Here is an 18,122-nt window from a genome sequence, read left to right on the forward strand (position 1 = left end):
CCCGGCTCTGGGTTACTGTCTCCCCGTGTTTGTGTGGGTTTCGTCACTATAACCCAAAGTAGTGCTGGGTCGGTGAATTGGCCATGCTAAATTGCCCCTTAATTGGAAATAATGAATTGGGTACTTTAAATTGATATATTTAAAAAAAGAAGAAGGCTTTAAGTTCTCTCTCCCTGAAGGGGGAGGGAACACCCAGTTAGAGGCTCTGTTTCCTCCTTAGCTGAGCTGGTCGGCATTCTCTGTGAGACTGTTTTCCAAGTTAGTTATTGGTTGGATCAGGAAGCTGGAGAGTATGAGCCCTCATCTCTCTGATCTGATTGGCCCAGTCTGGAGGGGCAAAGAGAGACCTGCCTCTCTCTCTCTACAGTCAAACTGACCCAAGGAAGTTCAGTCCAGTGGGGGGTGGGGGGGATGTGGTGCGGGGGTGGGGGTGGGGGGGGGGGGGGGGGAGAGGCGGGGTGGTGGGGTTGGGGAGTGGGAGGCTGGTGCAGCTGGGGTCACAAGCAGACAACAATAAAACACGTTGCACCCGAGGAATACCCGCCTCCACCCAGGGCATACCACATGCAGGTGATGGGCGTGAGTGTCAGCTTAGCAGGCAGACAAGAGTCAGACTATGGTGCAGAAGGAGGAGCAACAGTGCTCAGCTCACAGCAGGTTATCATCATCCTCCTACCTTCAACATGGTCCTGCTGACAGCGCCGACACAGGCCCATCATCATGGAGTGCTGGAACATAGAGTCTGTGAGGGTGGAACAGGGTGGGTGGGGGGAGTGGGAAGGTGCGGACGGCCTGGTAGGGGAAGGGGGCACTGGTGGGGCGGGATGGTGGGTTTGAGGTGGCGGGACGTGGTGGAATGATGGGTGAAGCCACATCCTACCTGAAATGGACAAGGATGAGAGGCGCACTGACCTTCCAAACATGCCGGACCTTCGCCGCTGCCGCCTGTCCTCCATCCTCCGTCTGCTCATGTGGGTCCTCTCAGGTCTTGTCCTCCAAAACCTCCTATTTCAGCTCCTCCTTGTCCTCCTCCTCAGAGGTGGCACATGTTCCTCCTCTGCCACCTCCAGCATGTTGTCCCACTGCTGTACCAGGTTGTGAGAACACAACAGACCACCACAAAGTGAGCAAACCCTCCGGGGTGTACTGTAGGGTGAGATGTTCCCTGTTGGGTCAAGAGAATGTAGAATTGAGTAAGAACATCAAGCTGAGTTATTGAACAAAGCTGATTTATTACACTATTAAATTATAGATTCTAACCAGTCAACAATGAATAGATTATTAAATAAAACTATACAATATCTCTTCGACAGAACCCGATGCTATGCAACTTATCTATCTCATGCGTAACCACCTCATGCCATGAGTCACATGATCTTTATGTGACTGCTCCTTATCTCCATCTGGTGGTAAGAAGTATTAGTATCTTCTTGTTAACCCGTTGTATTCCTTACAATAGACATATTGCTATATCCCGCTTTCTTTGAAGATGTTTGTACATCATCACAAACATTGATACACGGTGGGCAATGTATGCTCTGTACATGTAAATACATATTGTTACATGTTAACAACAAGTTATTAACTTTTTACAGTTCATAGATTGAATCTGTCTCGCTTTCTTCTGGTTCGAGTTGACCTTCTCAATCTTGATTTTTTAATTACTAATCTTTATTGCCACAAGTAGGCTTACATTAACACTGCAATGAAGTTACTGTGAAAAGTCCCTAGTTGCCACATTCCGGCGCCTGTTCGGGTATATAGAGGGAGAAATCAGAATGTTCAAATTACCTATCAGCAAGTCTTTCAAGACTTATTTTTGAAATTTAGAGTACCCAATTATTTTTTCCAATTAAGGGGCAATTTAGCTTGGCCAATCCACCTATCTTGCACATCTTTGTGGAGGTGAAATCCACGTAGATACAGGGAGAATGTGCAAACTCCACACGGACAGTGACCCAGGGCCGGGATATGAACCCGGGTCCTTAGCGCCATAGGCAGCAATGCTAACCACTGTGCCACCGTGCTGCCCTGTCTTTCGAGACTTGTGGGAGGAAACCAGAGCACTCGGAGGAACCCCATCCAGACACGGGGAGATCGTGCAGAAAACTCTGCACAGACAGTGACCCAAGCAGGGAATCAAACTGGGACCCTGGAGTTTTAAGCAACAGTGCTACCCACTGTGCTACCGTGCTGCCCAACCTTGATGGTTCTGAATCAGATGTTTCTGACTTTTCTGCAGTAATCACATCTGGATTTTATGTTGTCGAAGTTGTAGCTTTGGGTAGTTCAGTGTTGAACTCAATATTCGAAAATATCGGCTGAGTTGACTTCACTTTCAGAAGTGTCCTCCTGTTTCTTCTGAGAATAGAACCTTCATCAGTCATCACGACATGTGTGTGTGGAGCTGCCTGGCGTATCATATGTGCCATACATGACCATCCTCCAATAGGAATTTCTACTCTGACATGATCACCTGGTTATAGCTTTGCTTGTTCTTTAGCTGCCCTGTCATAATACTGTTGTTGCATTTGTTTGTTCCTCTTCATTTTATTTCGAACATCTTCAGCGTCAGGATCTACTAACTCTAAGTACGGTAATGTTGTGCGTAACTGTCAATTCATTAGCAATTGAGCTGGTGATAAACCTGTAGCTAGCGGAGTAGCTCTGGAACTTAATAGGACTAGAAATGGATCTAATTCGACCTGATTTAGGCATGATCAATGGATTCCTGCTTCCGCAATATCGCATTGTTATTCCAAATACACTAAGGCAGATGATCCTAAACAAGGTTCACGAGGGTCACTTGGGTATCGAAAAGTGTAAAAGAAGATCTGGACAGACAGGGTACTGGCCAGGCATTAATGCAGATATCACTAACCTGGAGTGCATCCATTGATTTACTCAGGAGATTCTTCACAATGTGAACACCTTTCTTTGCTTTTCCGTTTGATTGTGGATATAATGGGCTGGACGTTGTGTGTTCAAAATCATACTGCTTTGAAAATTCCATCCAGTTGCAGCTGTCGAAGCATGGACCGTTCTCAGTCATGACTGTGAGCGGAATAGCATGTCGAGCAAACACTTCCTTTGTGGCTTTGATTACTGCTAATGAACTGGAGTTCGGTAAATGTATCACCTTTGGATCATTCGAGTAATAATCAATGATTAATAAGTAATCTTTGCCATGAAAATAGAAGATGTTGATGCCGGCTTTAGACCATGGAGTCTTTGCAAAAGCAGGCATCGGAAACTCTGTTTTCGGTTGGAGTGATTGGTTGTGTTGATATGTGTCACATTCTAACCCAAGGTCAGTGATATCTGCATTAATGCCTGGCCAGTAGCCTGTCTGTCAAGATCTTCTTTTACACTTTTCAATACCTAAGTGACTCTCGTGAACCTTGTTTAGGATCATCTGCCTTAGTGTAGTTGGAATAACAATGCGATCTTGCGGAAGCAGGAATCCATTAATCGTGCTTAGATCAGGTCGAATGTTACTATAATTTGAACAATTTCCTTTCGGCCAACCATCTCTCAGACATCTCATTACACGTTGCAGTGTTTCATCTTTTTTGGTTTCATCTTTGATCAACTTGAGTTTTCCATCTGATACAGCTAGATTCTCATCCAGGAAACTAGCTTGAGTTTCTACTACCTGTGCTATATAATCCATCTGTGCATCTTCTTCAGTAGCTCTGGATAGTGCAGCTGATATTATGAGATCCTTCTCGGGTGTGTATACAAGCTGGAAATCATAACAACGAAGTTGCATTCTGATCCTCTGTAACCGTGGTGACATGTCATTTAGATTCTTTTTTATGATATGTAGTCATGAACGATGATCAGTTTCTCCTGTGAACATTGGTAATCCGTAGACATAGTCATGGAACTTTTCAATGCCTGTCAGAAGACCTGGACATTGCTTCTCTAACTGGGCGTTTCTCTGTTCAATCAGCATCACCCCTCTGGAAGTGTAAGCTATGGGTCGCCAATGCTCATCGGACTTTCTCTGAAGTAGCACAGCTCCTATTCCATCCTTACTTGTATCGGTAGAGATTTTTGTGTCCTTCATCGGGTTGAAGAATGATAGTACTGATGCAGGTGTAAGTGCCTTTATCAAATCAGACCATTCATTTGCATGTTCATCTGTCCAGAGAACAGAACGTTCTTCTTGATCAGCTGTCTCAATGCTGTTGTTCTGGACGATAGGTTTGGAATAAATTTTCCGAGGAAATTAACAACACCTAGCAATCTTAGAACTGCTTCTTTATCCTTGGGCCTGGACATCCTGTTAATACTCAAATGGAAGTGTACACATTCCTTGAAAGACATTTGGAAATCTTTCAATAATAGCATCTATTTCATCTTGTGCACGGACTGAAATCTGGTCAGTACTGTGAATTCTTTTCACTAACTGTAATGACTCACATGCTTGCATGCCTAGTAGTGATAATCTTTTTGGACCTGCTATTTCAAAGTTCAAATACATCATCATATCTTTATGTTGCACGTTAGATTACATGTTCCCCATGTATTGACTTCATTGCCATTATAATCAAGCAATTGACAGCCAGTATCATGTATTGGAGGCTGTTGACTTAATTTGGTTCAGTCCAATTTGTTAATAAGATTTACATGAGCACCTATGTCTAATTTAAATAAAATGTGTGTTCCATTAATTGCCAATGGAATTGTCCACTCATCTGTGTTGTGGACTGCGGAGATTGGGTTCAAATTTTTTCTTGTAGAAAAACATACTGAAGTAGTTTCAACCTTTTCTACTATTCCTACAATGAAAGTATCTTCCAGGTCATACATGTCTGGAGCAGTGTTAGATTTGATCACTTGTAGTGCATTCTTATCTTTAGGAACATTCAGTACAGTTTTCTTTTCATTAACTAAACTTATTTTAGTAAATGGAGATAATTTTGTTACTGTGCGGCAGCGCGCAGCAAGATGATTCTGCCTGTGGCACTTCGCGCACACTTTCCCGAAGGCTGGCCATTTTTTCACTGGGTGTGAGTGGCCACAACATTTGCACGTCACAACGCTGGTTCAGTCATTTTCAAAATGGCCACCGTCTGCAGTGCGCTGTTTGTTTGAGTGTGCCACAGCTTCAATGGCTTCAGCCACGTTGTCTGTTTTTGCGCCACTTTCTCGAATCAACACCTCGGAGTACTGACTCTTTGCAAGTTCACTCGCGCAACACATATGATGGCTTCTTCTGTTGCCTGAGCAATCTTTCACGCAGCTTCTCATTACAATCTGATCACGCAGAAGGGAATCTGTTAATTGTGAAAAATTACAGGTCTGCGCTTTGAGCCGGAGATCAGTTAGAAAACTGAAAACAAAGAGAGTGCAGTTGAACACGTGGCTGCAGGAATGGTGTAGGAGGGAGGGCTTCAGGTATTTGGATAATTGGAGCGCATTCTGGGGAAGGTGGGACCTGTACAAGCAGGACGGGTTGCATCTGAACCAGAGGGGCACCAATATCCTGGGGGGGGGGGTTTCTAGTACTCTTCGGGAGGGTTTAAACTAATTTGGCAGGGGAATGGGAACCGGATCTGTAGTCCAGCAACTAAGGTAGACGATAGTCAGGACGCCAAAGCACGTAGTGATGCAGTGGGGAAGGTAACAATGACAAAGGAGAGTACTTGCAGGCAAGGAGATGGGTTGAAGTGTGTATACTTTAATGCAAGAAGCATCAGGAATAAGGTGGGTGAACTTAAGGCATGGATCTGTACTTGGGACTATGATGTGGTGGCCATCACGGAAACTTGGATAGAAGAGGGGCAGAAATGGTTGTTGGAGGTCCCTGGTTATAGATGTTTCAACAAGATTAGGGAGGATGGTAAAAGAGGTGGGGGGGTGGCATTGTTAATTAGAGATAGTATAACAGCTGCAGAAAGGCAGTTCGAGGGGGATGTGCCTACTGAGGTAATATGGGTTGAAGTTAGAAATAGGAAAGGAGCAGTCACCTTGTTGGGAGTTTTCTATAGGCCCCCCAATAGCAGCAGAGATGTGGAGGAACAGATTGGGAAACAGATTTTGGAAAGGTGCAGACGTCACAGGGTAGTAGTCATGGGTGACTTCAACTTCCCAAACATTGAGTGGAAACTCTTTAGATCAAATAGTTTGGATGGGGTAGTGTTTGTGCAGTGTGTCCAGGAAGCTTTTCTAACACAGTATGTAGATTGTCCGACCAGAGGGGAGGCCATATTGGATTTAGTACTTGGTAATGAACCAGGGCAGGTGATAGATTTGTTAGTGGGGGAGCATTTTGGAGGTAGTGACCACAATTCTGTGACTTTCACTTTAGTAATAGAGAGGGAGAGGTGCGAGCAACAGGTCAAGGTTTATAATTGGGGGAAGGGTAAATACAATGCTGTCAGACAAGAATTGAAGTGCAGAAGTTGGGAACATAGGCTGTCAGGGAAGGACACAAGTGAAATGTGGAACTTGTTCAAGGAACAGGTACTGCGTGTCTTTGATATGTATGTCCCTGTCAGGCAGGGAAGAGATGGTCGAGTGAGGGAACCATGGTTGACAAGAGAGGTTGAATGTCTTGTTAAGAGGAAGAAGGAGACTTATGTAAGGCTGAAGAAACAAGGTTCAGACAGGGCGCTGGAGGGATACAAGATAGCCAGGAGGGAACTGAAGAAAGGGATTAGGAGAGCTAAGAGAGGGCATGAAAAATCTTTGGCGGGTAGGATCAAGGAAAACCCCAAGGCCTTTTACACATATGTGAGAAATATGAGAATGACTAGAGCGAGGGTAGGTCCGATTAAGGACAGTTGCGGGAGATTGTGTATTGAGTCTGAAGAGATAGGAGAGGTCTTGAACAAGTATTTTTCTTCAGTATTTACAAACGAGAGGGGCCATATTGTTGGAGAGGACAGCGTGAAGCAGACTGATAAGCTTGAGGAGATACTTGTCAGGAAGGAAGATGTGTTGCGCGTTTTGAAAAACTTGAGGATAGACAAGTCCCCCGGGCCTGACGGGATATATCCAAGGATTCTATGGGAAGCAAGAAATGAAATTGCAGAGCCGTTGGCAATGATCTTTTCGTCCTCGCTGTCAACAGGGGTGGTACCAGAGGATTGGAGAGTGGCGAATGTCGTGCCCCTGTTCAAAAAAGGGAATGGGGATAACCCTCGGAATTACAGGCCAGTTAGTCTTACTTCGGTAGTAGGCAAAATAATGGAAAGGGTACTGAGGGATAGGATTTCTGAGCATCTGGAAAGGCATTGCTTGATTAGGGATAGTCAGCATGGATTTGTGAGGGGTAGGTCTTGCCTTACAAGTCTTATTGAATTCTTTGAGGAGGTGACCAAGCATGTGGATGAAGGTAAAGCAGTGGATGTAGTGTACATGGATTTTAGTAAGGCATTTGATAAGGTTCCCCATGGTAGGCTTATGCAGAAAGTAAGGAGGCATGGGATAGTGGGAAATTTGGCCAGTTGGATAACAAACTGGCTAACCGATAGAAGACAGAGAGTGGTGGTGGATGGCAAATATTCAGCCTGGAGCCCAGTTATCAGTGGCGTACCGCAGGGATCAGTTCTGGGTCCTCTGCTGTTTGTGATTTTCATTAACGACTTGGATGAGGGAGTTGAAGGGTGGGTCAGTAAATTTGCAGATGATACGAAGGTTGGTGGAGTTGTGGATAGTGAGGAGGGCTGTTGTCGGCTTCAAAGAGACATAGATAGAATGCAGAGCTGGGCTGAGAAGTGGCAGATGGAGTTTAACCCTGACAAGTGTGAGGTTGTCCATTTTGGAAGGACAAATCTGAATGCGGAATACAGGGTAAACGGTAGGGTTCTTGGCAATGTGGAGGAGCAGAGAGATCTTGGGGTCTATGTTCATAGTTCTTTGAAAGTTGCCACTCAAGTGGATAGAGCTGTGAAGAAGGCCTATGGTGTGCTAGTGTTCATTAGCAGAGGGATTGAATTTAAGAGCCGTGAGGTGATGGTGCAGCTGTACAAAACCTTGGTCAGGCCACATTTGGAGTACTGTGTGCAGTTCTGGTCACCTCATTTTAGGAAGGATGTGGAAGCTTTGGAAAAGGTGCAAAGGAGATTTACCAGGATGTTGCCTGGATTAGGGTAGATTAATGGAGTGTAGGTTAATTACTTAAGGGCAGCACGGTAGCATTGTGGATAGCACAATTGCTTCACAGCTCCAGGGTCCCAGGTTCGATTCCGGCTTGGGCACTGTCTGTGCGGAGTCTGCACGTTCTCCCCGTGTGTGCGTGGGTTTCCTCCGGGTACTCCGGTTTCCTCCCACAGTCCAAAGATGTGCAGGTTGGGTGGATTGGCCATGATAAATTGTCCAAAATTCTATGATTAACCTCGGACAAAAGTTTGGCGCAACATCGTGGGCCGAAGGGCCTGTTCTGTGCTGTATTTCTCTATCTATAAAACAGACAATTGTTTCACCTGCCTTTTGGACTCGGGTTTGGAAAATACAACACTCAAACATTTCATTAAACTGCGAATCACAGTGTCTGTCGAATTTAGCTCAGATAATATCATATTTCTTCTTGTCACTAACATTGTCAATGTGGAATGAGTGATACAATTCTTTTTTTTTTCAAATTCAGAGTACCCAATTCATTTTTTCCAATTAAAAGGCAATTTAGCGTGGCCAATCCACCTAGTTTACACAATTTTGGATTGTGGGGGCGAAACCCACGCAAACACGGGGAGAATGTGAAAACCCCACACGGACAGTGACCCAGAACCGGGATCGAACCTGGGACCTCGGTGCCGTCAGGCCACACTGCCAACCCACTGAGCCACTGTGTTGTCTTTCAGTTATACAATTCTAGAACTTGCGGACCACCATGGTTAAGAACAGAGCAATCTTTCACTGATCACTGACCGCTTCAAGGTCTGAGGCTGAGAGGTAGAGTTCAAACTGTTGTTTGAAATGTATACAGTTCACATCCACTCTACCATTGCCCTGAACAGCTTCAGGGTCTGTAGACCTTCCATTTAACTTCAACTGGGTTTTGCTATTTGATGGGACTGGCTTCCACTATGTTGTTGCGATCGGAGTCTGGATGAGATTTTGTTTTCACACCTTTTTTTTCCGTGCAGGTTTTTTTCTTTTCTTCTCTAAATTAACTGAACTACCTTGGTCAAAACGCCTGGTACCATGTGATGTTTTCTGTTGGGTCTATCAGGATGTCTTGAAATGTAGTGTCAACAAAGAACATCAAGCTGAGTTATTGAACAAAGCTGATTTATTTCTTAACACTACTAAATTAAAGATTTGAACCAATCAACAAGGAATGTTATTAAATAAAATGATACAATATCTCTTACAACAGAGCTCTATGCTCTACAACTATTCTATCTCACGCCTAACCACATTCTCCCAGAATCCCAGAGTCACATGATATTCAGAGACTGCTCCTTATCTCCACATGGTGGTGAGTAGTATCTTATTGTTAACCCTTTGTAGTCCTTACCATACACATATTGTTACAGGTGCAAACAGAAAATAACAGTGTTAGACGGTCTGATCGATGCATGCAGCCCAGGAGGTGGGTAGCTGGTGGCCTCAGTGGCCAGGGCACACGGCTGTGACAGCCAGTATGTGTGCCAGCATGTGGTGCAGAGTTGGGTTCTGCCCCCTTCTGAGTGGGGGGAGTGGGGTAGGGTTACGGGTGTGTGGGAGGGGTATTGGTACTAGGGGCACAGTGCTGCCAACTCACTCTGGCCACCCTGAGGATGTTGTGCAGCTTTTTACGGCACTGCTGGCCGGTCGGACGGTCAACACTTTATCTCAGGAATGGAGAATCTCGCCCAGTAGGCCTGGCAGCATCTGGGTGGAGATAATTAGAGTTAACGGGCACTATCTAACCAAAAGGAATCAGAGTCCATTCTGGGTGGGATTAGTGGAGTCCTTCCCGGCAGTTTTAGTGCCAGGATTGACCCCGTAATTGAGTTCATTGTTTCTGTGGAAGGAACATCCTAAGCTGGTCTGATTTGTTATGGTGCCACCTGGTTAAGATCATTTGCTTCACTTTGGACAGGACCGGGTTGCGTTGAGTCCACTTCTTGATGTGGGCTGACGAGACGGACTAGAAAATTTAATGACAGGACAATTTATTGAGGCAGGGGCGGCGGTTCCAGATTCTTGGGAAACAGGAGCCGGCTCAGCCCATCGGCGTTTGAGATATTTGTCCCCATGGTGAAAGATGTATTTGTAGGCTGCCAACAACAGAGCGCACTGGGGACAGTGTCCTCAGTAGCTTCTGTCCTTCACTCTGTAATTCACACCCCTACAGCCTCTCTTTAAGGCAGTTCACAACTGGCATTTCCTTCCCCACATGGGGGAACTCCTGTTGTGTGGAATCGCTGTGACGGAGCCAGCTCTCTACTGTTGTAGCACTGTACTCAATATGCTTCACCCGATGGTCCATGTCTATGTATTTACATTATATATCTATCAGATGTCCGATGTTTTTCACGTACGGAATGATTTGCCTGGACTGCACGCAGAACAATGGGAGGAATTCTCCGCAAAGCCCGACGCTGTCGTGAAACCCGGAGAGGTTCACAACCGCGTCAGAGGCTGCTCCTTGCCCCCTAGTCTCCCCCCCTGGGGGGTCTAGGAGGGCCGTACCGTAAATCTTGGCCACGGGGCCTTGTTGCTGGCGTCAAGGCCCGGCGCGCCGAGAATGACGCGGCCGGTGCGCCTAATGACGTCAGCCGCACATGCGCAGATTGGCCGGCTCCAACCCGCGCATGCGCGGCTGACCTCACGACGGCTGACGGCTCAAACCCGCGCATGTGCGGTTGCCGTCTTCCCCTCCGCTGCCCCGCAAGACGTGGCAGCTTGATCTTGCGGGGGGGCGGAGGGAAAAGAGTGCGTCCCTTTGAGGCGCCGGCCCGACGATCGGTGGGCACCGAATGCGGACCAGTCCCCTCCCGAGCACGGTCGTGGTGCTCACTCCCCTCTCCGCCCCCCACAAGCCCCACACTTACCTGTCGCGCGATGTTCACTCCGGCAGCGACCAGATGTGGTTGCCGTCGTGAAAGGGCCGGGAACGGTAGGCCGCTCGGCCTATCCGGGTCGGAGAATCGCGGGACGCCATTTTGGGGGGGTGGGAGAATCGCGGGGGGTGCCAGAGCGGCCCTCCCGCGATTCTCCCACCTGGCGTTGGAGCGGAGAATTGTGCCCAATGCTTCTCACTACCTTGGTTCATGTGACACTAAATCTAAATGGAAATCCTGAAAATCTACCACTGAGATATTGGCCATTGGCCTGTGTGTCTCTCGGGTCAATCTTTGATTTATAAATACTGCCCTTGGGGAGGTTTCAGTTTGTGGAAGGTGCTGTGCAGAGATTAGTTGTTCCTTTCTCACAGAATAAATCTTCACTCCTGTTCTTCCTGGTGTCATGTGACAGTTTATCACTTTCATTAATTGTTTCTCTGTATCTCACCGATCAATCATCCTCTGGTTCAGCAATAAGGAAATGATCAAAGTTCGAGTCAGACAGTAAAATGGCGTCTGGATTAAATTTTGTTTTTGTTCTTGTTGTTTTACCCAGTCTGTAAACAGGATTAGTTTCCCCCTCAGAGAGTTTGATTCCCAGTCACTGATTGGAACAGGAACAGTGGATTCCCAGAATGTTGCTGATCCTTTTCTCCATCTCCCTGTGTTTTGCCTGGGTCTCTCCCGGTAAGTACAGAATTCACTCTTCCATTCTCACTCTCTCTCTGGGTTAATGTGAATCTTTTGGGGAGAGTTTGAAATGGGTGATATTTGATCAGACGCCTGTTATACAGCCAGCCTGATATCTGACACCATTGAAGTCAGCACAGCGTGTCAGACTCTGATGGGATTTGTGTCCAGCTTTCCTGACAGCAGGATGTTGAAACTCCCGGATCAGAGAAGCTTGGAGCAAATAGAAAATGCTTCAAATGGACAATTTTAATTTTAACACCGATTGGGAGAAGCAAAACAGCTTCATCACTCCTGGTCTAAAGTCTTCGAAACACTCCGGGGAGAAGGATAATCCATGTTTCACCCACCCCAGGATCAGCAGTGATGCCCTCATGGTTGAATAGGCCAGGTTATCTCAGACCACCAACATCCTAGTGACGATGTATAAAGAGGAGATTAAAAAGCTCAGTGAAGGACAGTGGAGATCCTGCTCTGGATTGTCCATCACCCAGTTTGACAGAGAGACTGTTCACACAGTGACTATCTCCCCAATGTTATCACACTTCATCCTCCCAAATATTACTGTTCATCTTCATTTCAATCTACAATTCACTCACTCTGAAAATAAAGATCAGACCTGCCCTCAGATTAAACTGAATTAGTAACAGACGGGTGTGTCCCCGGTTACTGTTCCAGGTTAGTGATAGACCGGGTCTGTCCCAGGTTACTGTTCCAGGTTAGTGATAGACCGGATGTGTCCCCGGTTACTGTTCCAGGTTAGTGATAGACCGGGTGTGTCCCAGGTTACTGTTCCAGGTTAGTGATAGACCAGGTGAGTCCCAGGTTACTGTTCCAGGTTAGTGATAGACCGGGTATGTCCCAGGTTACTGTTACAGGTTAGTGATAGACCGAGTGTGTCCCAGGTTACTGTTCCAGGTTAGTGATAGACCGGGTGTGTCCCAGGTTACTGTTACAGGTTAGTGATAGACCGGGTATGTCCCAGGTTACTGTTCCAGGTTAGTGATAGACCGGGTGTGTCCCAGGTTACTGTTACAGGTTAGTGATAGACTGCGTGTGTCCCAGGTTACTGTTACAGGTTAGTGATAGACCGGGTGTATCCCAGGTTACTGTTCCAGGTTAGTGATAGACCGTGTGTGCCCCAGGTTACTGTTCCAGGTTAGTGATAGACCGGGTGTGTCCCAGGTTACAGTTCCAGGTTAGTGATAGAACGGGTCTGTCCCAGGTTACTGTTCCAGGTTAGTGATAGACCGAGTGTGTCCCAGGTTACTGTTCCAGGTTAGTGATAGACAGGGTATTTCCCAGGTTACTTTTCCAGGTTAGTGATAGACCGGGTGTGTCCCAGGTTACTGTTCCAGGTTAGTGATAGACCGGGTGTGTCCCAGGTTACTGTTCCAGGTTAGTGATTGACCGGCTGTGTCTGAGGTTACTGTTCCAGGTTAGTGATAGACCGGGTATGTCCCAGGTTACTGTTGCAGGTTAGTGATAGACCGGGTGTGTCCCAGGTTACTGTTCCACGTTAGTGATAGATCGGGTGTGTCTCATGTTACTGTTCCAGGTTAGTGATAGACCGGGTGTGTCCCAGGTTACTGTTCCAGGTTAGTGATAGACCGGGTGTGTCCCAGGTTACTGTTCCAGGTTAGTGATAGACCGGGTGTGTCCCAGGTTACTGTTCCAGGTTAGTGATAGACCGGGTGTGTCCCTGGTTACTGTTCCAGGTTAGTGATAGACTGGGTGTGTCCCAGGTTACTGTTCCAGGTTAGTGATAGACCGGGTGTATCCCAGGTTACTGTTCCAGGTTAGTGAAAGACAGGGTATTTCCCAGGTTACTGTTCCGGGTTAGTGATACACCGGGTGTCCCAGGTTACTGTTCCAGGTTAGCGATAGACCGGGTGTTTCCCAGGTTACTGTTACAGGTTAGTGATAGACCGGGTGTTTCCCAGGTTACTGTTCCAGGTTAGTGATAGACCGGGTGTGTCCCAGGATACTGTTCCAGGTTAGTGATAGACCGGGTGTGTCCCAGGTTACTGTTCCAGTTTTGTAACAGACCGGGTGTCCCAGGTTACTGTTCCAGGTTAGTGATAGACTGGGTGTGTCCCAGGTTACTGTTAGAGGTTAGTGATAGACCGGGTGTGTCCCAGGTTACTCTTCCAGGTTAGTGATAGACGAGTGTGTCCCAGGTTCCTGGTTAGTGATAGACCGGGTGTGTCCCAGGTTACAGTTCCAGTTTAGTGATAGACCGGGTGTGTCCCAGGTTACTGTTCCAGGTTAGTGATAGACCGAGTATGTCCCAGGTTACTGTTCCAGGTTAGTGATAGACCGGGTGTGTCCCAGGTTACTGTTCCAGGTTAGTGATAGACAGGGTATTTCCCAGGTTACTGTTCCAGGTTAGTGATAGACCGGGTGTGTCCCAGGTTACTGTTCCAGGTTAGTGATAGACCGGGTGTGTCCAGGTTACTGTTCCAGGTTAGTGATAGACCGGGTGTGTCCCAGGTTACTGTTCCAGGTTAGTAATAGACCGGGTGTGTCCCAGGTTACTGTTTCACGTTAGTGATAGACTGGGTGTGTCCCAGGTTACTGTTCCAGGTTAGTGATAGACCGAGTGTGTCCCAGGTTACTGTTCCAGGTTAGTGATAGACCGGGTGTGTCCCAGGTTACTGTTCCAGGTTAGTGATAGACCGGGTGTGTCCCAGGTTACTGTTCCAGGTTAGTGATAGACCGGGTGTGTCCCAGGTTACTGTTCCAGGTTAGTGATAGACCGGGTATGTCCCAGGTTACTGTTCCAGGTTAGTGATAGACAGGGTATTTCCCAGGTTACTGTTCCGGGGTAGTGATACACCGGGTGTCCCAGGTTACTGTTACAGGTTAGTGATAGACCGGGTGTTTCCCAGGTTACTGTTCCAGGTTAGTGATAGACCGGGTGTGTCCCAGGTTACTGTTCCAGGTTAGTGATAGACCGAGTGTGTCCCAGGTTACTGTTCCAGGTTAGTGATAGACTGGGCGTGTCCCAGGTTACTGTTGCAGGTTAGTGATGGACCGGGTGTGTCCCAGGTTACTGTTCCAGGTTAGTGATAGACCGGGTGTGTCCCAGGTTACTGTTCCAGGTTAGTGATAGAACGGGTATGTCCCAGGTTACTGTTCCAGGTTAGTGATAGACCAGCTGTGTCCCAGGTTACTGTTCCAGGTTAGTGATAGACCGGGTATGTCCCAGGTTACTGTTGCAGGTTAGTGATAGACCGGGTGTGTCCCAGGTTACTGTTCCAGGTTAGTGATAGACCGGGTGTGTCTCAGGTTACTGTTCCAGGTTAGTGATAACCGGGTGTGTCCCAGGTTACTGTTCAAGGTTAGTGATAGACCGGGTATGTCCCAGGTTACTGTTCCAGGTTAGTGATAGACAGGGTATTTCCCAGGTTACTGTTCCAGGTTAGTGATAGACCGGGTGTGTCCCAGGTTACTGTTAGAGGTTAGTGATAGACCGGGTGTGTCCCAGGTTACTCTTCCAGGTTAGTGATAGACGAGTGTGTCCCAGGTTCCTGGTTAGTGATAGACCGGGTGTGTCCCAGGTTACAGTTCCAGTTTAGTGATAGACCGGGTGTGTCCCAGGTTACTGTTCCAGGTTAGTGATAGACCGAGTATGTCCCAGGTTACTGTTCCAGGTTAGTGATAGACCGGGTGTGTCCCAGGTTACTGTTCCAGGTTAGTGATAGACAGGGTATTTCCCAGGTTACTGTTCCAGGTTAGTGATAGACCGGGTGTGTCCCAGGTTACTGTTCCAGGTTAGTGATAGACCGGGTGTGTCCCAGGTTACTGTTCCAGGTTAGTGATAGACCGGGTGTGTCCCAGGTTACTGTTCCAGGTTAGTAATAGACCGGGTGTGTCCCAGGTTACTGTTTCACGTTAGTGATAGACTGGGTGTGTCCCAGGTTACTGTTCCAGGTTAGTGATAGACCGAGTGTGTCCCAGGTTACTGTTCCAGGTTAGTGATAGACCGGGTGTGTCCCAGGTTACTGTTCCAGGTTAGTGATAGACCGGGTGTGTCCCAGGTTACTGTTCCAGGTTAGTGATAGACCGGGTGTGTCCCAGGTTACTGTTCCAGGTTAGTGATAGACCGGGTATGTCCCAGGTTACTGTTCCAGGTTAGTGATAGACAGGGTATTTCCCAGGTTACTGTTCCGGGGTAGTGATACACCGGGTGTCCCAGGTTACTGTTACAGGTTAGTGATAGACCGGGTGTTTCCCAGGTTACTGTTCCAGGTTAGTGATAGACCGGGTCTGTCCCAGGTTACTGTTCCAGGTTAGTGATAGACCGAGTGTGTCCCAGGTTACTGTTCCAGGTTAGTGATAGACTGGGCGTGTCCCAGGTTACTGTTGCAGGTTAGTGATGGACCGGGTGTGTCCCAGGTTACTGTTCCAGGTTAGTGATAGACCGGGTGTGTCCCAGGTTACTGTTCCAGGTTAGTGATAGAACGGGTATGTCCCAGGTTACTGTTCCAGGTTAGTGATAGACCAGCTGTGTCCCAGGTTACTGTTCCAGGTTAGTGATAGACCGGGTATGTCCCAGGTTACTGTTGCAGGTTAGTGATAGACCGGGTGTGTCCCAGGTTACTGTTCCAGGTTAGTGATAGACCGGGTGTGTCTCAGGTTACTGTTCCAGGTTAGTGATAACCGGGTGTGTCCCAGGTTACTGTTCAAGGTTAGTGATAGACCGGGTATGTCCCAGGTTACTGTTCCAGGTTAGTGATAGACCGGGTGTGTCCCAGGTTACTGTTCCAGGTTAGTGATAGACTGGGTGTGTCCCAGGTTACTGTTCCAGGTTAGTGATAGACCGGGTGTATCCCAGGTTACTGTTCCAGGTTAGTGATAGACAGGGTATTACCCAGGTTACTGTACCGGGTTAGTAATACACCGGGTGTCCCAGGTTACTGTTCCAGGTTAGCGATAGACCGGGTGTTTCCCAGGTTACTGTTACAGGTTAGTGATAGACCGGGTATGTCCCAGGTTACTGTTCCAGGTTAGTGATAGATCGGGTGTGTCCCAGGTTACTGTTCCAGGTTAGTGATAGACCGGGTGTGTCCAAGGTTACTGTTCCAGGTTAGTGATAGACCGGGTGTGTCCCAGGTTACTGTTCCAGGTTTGTAACAATCTGGGTGTCCCAGGTTAATGTTCCAGGTTAGTGATAGACCGGGTATGTCCCAGGTTACTGTTCCAGGTTAGTGATAGATCGGGTGTGTCCCAGGTCACTGTTGCAGGTTAGTGATAGACCGAGTGTGTCCCAAGTTACTGTTCCAGGTTAGTGATAGACCGGGTAAGTCCCAGGTTATTGTTCCAGGTTAGTGATAGACCGGGTATGTCCCAGGTTACTGTTCCCGGTTAGTGATAGACCGGGTGTGTCCCAGGTTACTGTTCCAGGTTAGTGATAGACTGGGTGTGTCCCAGGTTACTGTTACAGGTTAGTGATAGACCGGGTGTGTCCCAGGTTACTCTTCCAGGTTAGTGATAGACCGAGTGTGTCCCAGGTTCCTGGTTAGTGATAGACCGGGTGTGTCCCAGGTTACTGTTCCAGTTTAGTGATAGACCGGGTGTGTCCCAGGTTACTGTTCCAGGTTAGTGATAGACCGAGTATGTCCCAGGTTACTGTTCCAGGTTAGTGATAGACCGGGTGTGTCCCAGGTTACTGTTCCAGTTTAGTGATAGACAGGGTATTTCCCAGGTGACTGTTCCAGGTTAGTGATAGACAGGGTATTTCCCAGGTTACTGTTCCAGGTTAGTGATAGACAAAGTATTTCCCAGGTATCTGTTCCAGGTTAGTGATAGACCGGGTGTGTCCCAGGTTACTGTTCCAGGTTAGTGATAGACCGGATGTGTCCCAGGTTACTGTTCCAGGTTAGTGATAGACCGGGTGTGTCCCAGGTTACTGTTCCAGGTTAGTGATAGACTGGGTGTGTCCCAGGTTACTGTTCCAGGTTAGTGATAGACCGGGTCTGTCCCAGGTCACTGTTCCAGGTTAGTGATAGACCGGGTGTGTCCCAGGTTACTGTTCCAGGTTAGTGATAGACCGGGTGTGTCCCAGGTTACTGTTCCAGGTTAGTAATAGACCGGATGTGTCCCAGGTTACTGTTCCAGGTTAGTGATAGACTGGGTGTGTCCCAGGTTACTGTTCCAGGTTAGAGATAGACTGGGTATGTCCCAGGTTACTGTTCCAGGTTAGTGATAGACCGAGTGTGTCCCAGGTTACTGTTCCAGGTTAGTGATAGACAGGGCATTTCCCAGGTTACTGTTCCGGGGTAGTGATACACCGGGTGTCCCAGGTTACTGTTACAGGTTAGTGATAGACCGGGTATGTCCCAGGTTACTGTTCCAGGTTAGTGATAGATCGGGTGTGTCCCAGGTCACTGTTGCAGGTTAGTGATAGACCGAGTGTGT

At 47.5% G+C, this 18,122-nt stretch overlaps 1 protein-coding gene across 1 annotated transcript in view; it reads left to right on the forward strand.

The window, feature by feature from the left end:
- The first annotated feature begins 11,644 nt into the window (after positions 1-11,644).
- The window catches only part of LOC119975566, a 15,303-nt gene continuing 8,825 nt past the window's right edge, over positions 11,645-18,122 (forward strand). Inside the window, exon 1 of the mRNA XM_038815354.1 lies at positions 11,645-11,696. Within this exon, the coding sequence (XP_038671282.1) occupies positions 11,645-11,696 (52 nt within the window). The remainder of the gene's footprint in view (positions 11,697-18,122) is intronic.

Source organism: Scyliorhinus canicula, chromosome 13 (assembly GCF_902713615.1).
Source record: "Scyliorhinus canicula chromosome 13, sScyCan1.1, whole genome shotgun sequence".
Taxonomy (NCBI): Eukaryota; Metazoa; Chordata; class Chondrichthyes; order Carcharhiniformes; family Scyliorhinidae; genus Scyliorhinus; species Scyliorhinus canicula.